We start from the raw sequence: 7,388 nt of genomic DNA on the forward strand, positions 1-7,388 counted from the left end.
TCTTTCATGGAAGAACCTCTCATTTCACCCCAGGATACAGACTCCTGGCTTCCATTTCCCAGCTCAATTCAATTTAGGCTGACGAGTACTGAAAAACAGCCAGACTTGCTAATGCCTCACATGCAAGTCATCGGCTTTGCTCAACAGAGAGCCCAGCAAATAGCTCTTGGGAGATCCCTGTTTGCTACAGAGCCCCCAGGTGGGGTCACAAAAGCAGCCAGCAGCCCAGGACGGTGCTCAGGGAGCAGCGCTTCCTTGCTCCTCCCAGCAGGATGGAGCTGCCGACGCTGGGGCATCTCCCCGTGGGGAGTCCCAAAATCCCACATCAGATGACAGCGTCCCGGCTCTGCCCGCGAGCCGAGGGTTGGGTTGGACGTTAAACACCACCGCTTTACCGGCACGGCGGAGCCGCTGCGCTGCTCCAGCACATGCTGGGCGTTCTCACCTAGAAGAACTGGGCCCCTTTTGCTCTTGTTTTCCATCCCTTTCGTCACATCCCGACGCACGATAACCCGTGCTCCCCCACCCACTCCACCCGCTGTTGGGCTCTTGGAAGCTTTTCCCAGCTCTCACCTCCCAGCCCACGTGTTTGGCAGCTGCAGGAAGCAAGGTGCTGCTGGGGGCTCATCCCGGGACACAGACATCAGGCCAGGCTCAGTCAGAAATGCCAAACCCCTGTTTTGAGCCACACAACCAGAGCAATCAGCTCACCACAAATCCCAACCAGAAATCAATGCGACACGAGAGGGAACAATGAGCACAGCTTGGACCCAGAGCATCCCCAACCCATGGCTGAGCTGATGAGGCTTGCACGTGAGGAGCTGGTTCTGAAGTCAGCATTTACAGCTCAGAGCCATCCTCCAAAGCAGCCACCTCTCTGCCAAATATCCTCAAATTGGTGCAGTCCGCACACCTTGGCTGGACCACGAGCTTTGTCTTTTGGAGCAGTTGGGGTACCTGTGCCATGGGTAAAGACACAGAGTAGTGGTACACCAGAGAAAAACCTTCAGAACTACCTGGAAACAAAGGAGCGGGGACCATGAGTGGATGTTAGCCAAAGCTAAGTGCTCCCATCTCTGCAGCCCAGAACAAGCTCACACCACAAGATTAGCCTTGAACTTGCTCAAGCCATGGCACGAATTAGTCACAGTGGCTTGTGGTTTTACCAGTTGGCACATCCTGTGCCAAGGCTGCTGGCATGGGGCAACCCAGCAGGTGCATAAAGGAGCCGTTTCCCATTGGCTGCCCTTGTCAGAGACGAGAGCGTCTCGCTGACTAATTAATGTAATGACAATAATAGAGCCAAAGTAAACAAGGTGGAAAAAGAAAATCAATGGGCTCGGAGCAGAGGCCGCACTGAGCGGGGAGCAGCGCTGCCGGCAGCTCAGCCCGGCAGGAGAGGCACAGAGCATCGCAGCAGCAGGGCTGGGAGGTAAGGACAGCCGGCTGCTCGCAGCAGCACACGGGTCAGGGCACGGGGCCACAGCAAGCAGCTGCTGTGCACGGCATCGCCTGGGCGCTGGGCGCTCCACGGTGTGCTTCCTTCTGGCTCTCCTGCCCCTAAAGCAGGGTAGGAGAGGAGAGAGCCATTGCTTCTGTGCTCGTGTGAGAGCTAAACAGGAGGAGAGCTTGGGCGACAAAGAGGGAAGGGTTTAGGGTCCATCTCCTTTAGCAGAAGCACACGGAATCCCTGTGGACCAAAGGCAAACAGCATCTCGGTGTGCACGTGAAGGAGGAGGGAAGCACTGAAATTTAAATCCCTTCTCAGACAACTTCTGCCTCAAAGCCCCATGACAGCTACACACAGGTCCACCCCAACACATCCCCAGTGCTTACAGCACAGCTGCAGCCCCAAGCAAAAGCAGCTCCGATACCCTGACCCCATGGGGAAGCAGCTCTGCCCCACCGCTGCTCACAGCCAGAGATCACTCTGCCACGGGCAAATCTTCTGCTGAGGTCTTTCCCAGCACTGCACAGAACAGCTTCCAGGCTGTGGCCATTTATCTGAGCCAGCCCCTCAAAATGCTCTGGATCAGCTCATGGCTCTGTGCCCTTTGCTCTGTGCTTCAAGGAGAAAAAGAAAGAAAACCAAATGTTAACTCTGCTCTATTCTCAGCCTCAGGGAAGCAAGGCTGGGTCTTTTCCTCACAGCTTGGATAAACTTACAAACACTCTTTATTCCCCTCGTCAGCTCTGTCACGATTTCTGCAGCCATATAAAGAGCCCATAAGCACAAGGAGGAGGTTGGCCCCACCAACCAGAACCAAACAGCTCTGAATTTTAAAGCAGGTCTGAGCTTGCTCTTCATTCCCACCTATAACTCTTGGAGCAACAGAGAGGAGGAAACTTGAACGTGGGGCTGTGCGTGGAGGCGTGAAAGGTGAGGATGGGAAACTTGGCACCTCTGGTCCCAGCAACTCCCAGTGCTGGTGGGTCAGTCATCAAATACCCCTTCTAACACCCGTGTCTACTGACATCTTTTGGTAACATGACCTTTTCCCCACTACTCTACGATGACTCTCTGTCCCCCAAATGCCCAACCTGGGCTAAACCCTAATCTATTCCCCCCGCTCACCCAACTCTCTCTATAACCTTCCTTCCCCTTTAGCCCCTCTCTGCTGCAGGTGACCCACAGGCAGCCCAGCCATGCCAAGCAACAAAGCCTCCAAGCAAAAGCCTTGCCACCACTGCAACAGCAGGTTGGCCTCAGCGCCACCGGGCACCTCCACGATCCACTATGAGAAGTCGTGGCTGTACCGGCACTGCTCCCTGCAGCAGAGGGACAGACAGGCTCAGAAATCGGGGCAGCTCTTCTCAGGGCTGCTGGCCCTCAACGTGGTGTTTCTGGGCAGCGCCTTCATCAGCAGCATGATTTTCAACCACGTGGCCATCACGCTGGCGGACGTCTGGATCCTGCTGTCCATCCTCAAGGTCCTGTGCCTGTGCTGGATTATCTACTACCTGCTGGGCACCAGCCGGCAGCCGCACGCTGTGCTCTACCGGGACACCCATGCTGGGCCAGTGTGGATTAGGGGTAAATCCTGCTTTAGTTCATCATCCCATGCCTTTCTCTTTCCTCCCAGTGCTTGGAAAATACAGAAGTTCTTTCCTTGCCACTAAGAGCGTGGAGCCACAGGAGATGGAGTCAGGGATTTTCCAGGGCATAGCTTGAGCCACAGGGAGGAAGCAGAGCAGCCAGGAGAGCCCTGAACTCAGCTGTCCTCCATCCTCCTGAGCAACCCCACACTGCGGTCCCTTCTCAAAGCACAACTCAGCTCAGCATCTGAGCACAGCAGCCCCGCGCTGCTCTCCTTTCACAGAGCAGCACAGCGGGAGGTTTCTGCCCCGTGAGTCACATCCCAGTGACATTGGCTTCCCTGAGAGCTTTCTCACACTTCGTGGGATGCCACTTTTCTAAACAACCCTGTCTCTATCTATTAGGAAGATTCTAACTAGTGCAAGCCTTGATAATTAAGTGTGGAGAAGTGAAGGGAAGAAAGCTGAAAGCTGCCTAAGGACCTCGTGCAGATAGTCAGAGGGGAAAGGGGGGAGCAGCAGAAGGGTCCCAACCTCTGCAGGGCGGTGCTGCAGAGCCTCAGCCTCACATTCACCCAGGGTATTCAGAAGGTAGAAACCATCACCTGCCATCCGCTTACCTCCATCACTCCAGAGTGCACAGAAAAGGCCAAAAACTCCATTCCCCCCTGCTGTCCAAGCACAGGAAATACCTTGTGTTGTCCCAGCACCTTACGCCAGGCTCAGCAGCCAGGCTGCCCCTCCTCCCCTCCTCAAAACCAGGAGGCCTCCAAGCAGACAGCAGCCCTGCTCAGAACCAGGAGTCCTCACTCCCCATCCACACTTGGATGCTCCACAAACTCATCTCTGTTTATTCACTTCTGCTTTTGCTGTTTGCCCAGGGTCACTGCTGCTGTTTGGCACTTTCAGCATCCTCCTGAACGTCTTTCAGATTGGCTACAGTGTCATTCAAATCAACTGCAAATCCAAAGTGGAAATCGTGTTCCCCAGCATTGAAATCCTGTTTGTTGCCACCCAGGTAATGCACATTCCCCCTTCCTGGCAGCTCACTGTTCTGTTGTTGCTGGGGAGGGAAGTGAGCACGCTCAGGAAAGTGAGTGCGAGCAGGGTGTTCTCATAGGCATTGAAGCAGCAAACACAGTTTCAAGTGACACCACCTGATGTGCCAGATTGAGAGACAAAAACGATGTGGAAAGATGTGACCCTAGAACTAAGTGACATACTGCAGGACTCAAGTGTTTGGCTTGCAGCAACAAAAAAGGGAGACCAAAGAGGAAACATGCCAGGAATATCTTTGCACCTGCCTCCCTGCATGCAAATACATCCCCAGCAAAACCCTTTGTGCTCAGGAGCACCTCACAGGCAGAATTCCCACCCTCCTTCCATGGGTGCCTCCACCATGGGTGCAGGCACAAGCATGCTGGAGCCACCTAAGGATGGCAGCGCTTGTTCCAGTGCTGCCCAGGCACACACACACAGGTCCTGCCAGGCAGCCACAAGGCTCTGCACTGCCCACCCCTGCCCCCGCATGCAGCTGCCAGCTGCACCCCTCACGCTGTGCTTGTCGTTGATCTGCAGGCGTTTTTCCTGTGGCATCACTCTAAGGACTGCATTCAAGTTCAGCACAACCTCACCAGGTATGAAAAGGGGGGGAAAGAATCTTTCCGCTTCTCTAAAGAAGCTCTTTCTTTCTGTTTCTTATCCTTCTCATCTCTGCTAGACCTTCACCTGCCCTCGCCCAGAGGGCACAGACAAGACCCAGGCTCCGATCAGACCAGACCCATCCTCCTTCCATCCGCTCCAGCTCTCCCCTTTGGTTTGCACTCACACCCTCAACTGCAACAAAGCTCACTCCTCTCTCATTCCCAAACACCCTCCCACTGCTCATGACATGACTCCTCCACCGGGTTGGCTGCCCTGCTCCCCTCACCAGGAGATGCCCCAGCCTTCCTTCCCACAGCTGCATCCAGGCCCAAGCTGGTGTCACCAGCGAGCTTGCTCTGCTCCTCCACAAATGGGAAAGCTGCCCATACACAGAGCAGAGCCAAAAGCACGATGTTTGTGCACATCCTTACATGTGAAAGCAAGAAGCAAAGGGCGGCACTCCAGTGCAGGTGCTCACACAGTCCGGTCATAAACCATCGCCACAGACAGGGCTATAAAAGCACCTTTCTGCTCCTCCAGGTGCGGGCTGATGCTGACCATCGCCACCAACCTTCTGCTCTGGCTGCTGGCGGTGACCAATGACTCCATCCACATGGAGATTGAATCTCAGCTGCGAGAGGTGGAGCAGCGCCTGGCAGGCAAGGCTCCTTTCCCCACCTCCCTGCTCGCGTTAGGCTGATGCAGTGAGCACAGCAGTCCTCGGTCGCAGTGATTCAGACGGGACAAGCAGCTCCTCAGAATTCTGAGGCTCCCCCGTTATCGGATGTTGACCATCTCCCTCCTAATAGCTGCCTTCCTCTCCTTACATCCAGGCAATGAGACGGACTCGTGCACGTGCCCAAACACAACCACCTGCAAAGTCTTCCAGAAGGGCTACATCCTGCTCTATCCCTTCAACACCGAGTACTGCCTCATCTGCTGCTCTGTGCTGTACGTCATGTGGAAGAACGTGGGGCGACGCATCAGCCACCACCACATCGCTCACGTCAAGCCCAAATTCAAGCTCCAGGGAGTGGTCTTCGGGCCACTGCTGGGTGCTGCCGCCGTAATCATTGGGATCTGCGTCTTCATGATGTACCAGATCCAGGCCACAGGCTCAGCCCCCAATTACCAGGTCTTCGTGTTGTATTATTCCTACTACATCGTGCTCCTGCCCCTGATGTGCGTGGTTGCAGTTATTGGGACAATCATCCACACCTTGGAAAAAAGGGAGCTGGACACACTGAAGAACCCAACCCGCAGCCTGGATGTGGTGCTGCTGATGGGAGCAGCCCTTGGCCAGATCGCCATGTCCTACTTCTCCATTGTCGCCATTGTGGCCACCAACCCCAGGGACATGCTGAACAGCCTCATCCTGTCCTATTCCGTCCTCCTCATCTTTCAGTACATCACCCAAAACATCTTCATTATCGATGGGCTCCAACGGCAGCCATACATAGCAGCAGAGGCCCAGCACACAACGCACGCTGGGCAGCTCTCCGCAGTCCCAGAGCTGCCTGGTGAAGGGGTGGCAGCACCAAGCAGCAATCAGGAGCACTCACAGACCTCTGCCAGCAAGGAGGAAGAAGTGAGCGAAGAGCGCAGCCGCGAAGCCCCTGAGCAGAGGCGAGTCAGCGTGCTGGAGCTCGGGCAGGAGTTCCGGAGAGTTTCCCTGTCCTATATCCACACCTACTCTCACCTGAGTTGGAAGAGGAAAGCATTAAAGGAGATCTCCTTCTTCTTGGTTCTTTGCAACATCATAGTAAGTATTGCTTTCTTTGCTACATCACAGCTTTGCTAACTTGTGATACCAAGACAGACGTGCATCTTTCTTTTGGGCCGCCATTCTGAGCAGGAAGGCTTTGCCCACTAGGATTCATCTTTCTAAGGAGTTGAGACAAGGCTGCTTCTTTGTTAATGCTCCATTCCCGGAATTTCAGGCTCTCTCTTTTACCTCAAACATGGCAAGGCTTCCTGGGAATGGGAAGGAGGCAGCCAATACATCCTTAAAAGCCAGGGCATTGTCAGACTCACTAATGGTGCTTCATGAAATAGCTGGGGAAACATGAGGTACCAGCGGTGAGTCCTCATAATCAAGTCTCCAGCATTGGAACTCACCCAATAAAGCAAACTTTGCTTTGGAATCTTCAATAAATGTCAATTTCCATTGCAGCTTTAAGAAAGGGAAAACAATTGGCCAAGTGAAATTGTGTGGAAAGACGAAGCTGCCTGGGGCAGAGTGGGGTTAGTGTTCGGTTCCCAAGAATTTAACAATGTTAGACTTGTAGCAAGGAGTCAGCAGTACAACTTTCCTCCTCTTCCCACACAATGAAACCCCTCTGCTACTCCTGCAATATTCCTACAATTCCTTGAGCCAGCGCTGAGATGACAGTGGCAGATCACAGTTTGCCATCCCATGACGTGTGTGCTGTTGTTTTTTTTTTCCCTACACCTCTTTAGCTGTGGATCATGCCCACGTTTGGGGCTCACCCCGTGTTTGAGAATGGGCTGCAGAAGTCGTTTTATGGCTACTCCACCTGGTTTGCCATCGTGAACTTCGGCCTCCCGCTGAGCGTCTTCTACCGCATGCACTCCGTCGGGGGGCTCCTGGAGGTGTACGTCTCAGCCTGAGCCAACCGAGGCCGCGGTGAGATGGGACTGAACAAAGATGCAGCAAAAGCAGCAGCTATGCACGTGGAAGCATTTCA

The 7,388-nt window shown here is 54.2% G+C and overlaps 1 protein-coding gene across 1 annotated transcript; it reads left to right on the forward strand.

The window, feature by feature from the left end:
* Positions 1–2,646: 2,646 nt before the first annotated feature.
* OTOP3 (otopetrin 3) lies at positions 2,647–7,388 on the forward strand. The gene is made up of 6 exons (XM_031598593.2): positions 2,647–3,034; positions 3,918–4,054; positions 4,615–4,673; positions 5,221–5,339; positions 5,514–6,442; positions 7,141–7,388. The coding sequence occupies exons 1-6, from the start codon at positions 2,647–2,649 to the stop codon at positions 7,309–7,311; spliced, it is 1,803 nt and encodes a 600-aa protein (XP_031454453.2). The 3' UTR covers positions 7,312–7,388.

The sequence above is a fragment of the Phasianus colchicus genome, chromosome 20, assembly GCF_987193195.1.
Source record: "Phasianus colchicus chromosome 20, bPhaCol1.hap1.1, whole genome shotgun sequence".
NCBI lineage: Eukaryota > Metazoa > Chordata > Aves > Galliformes > Phasianidae > Phasianus > Phasianus colchicus.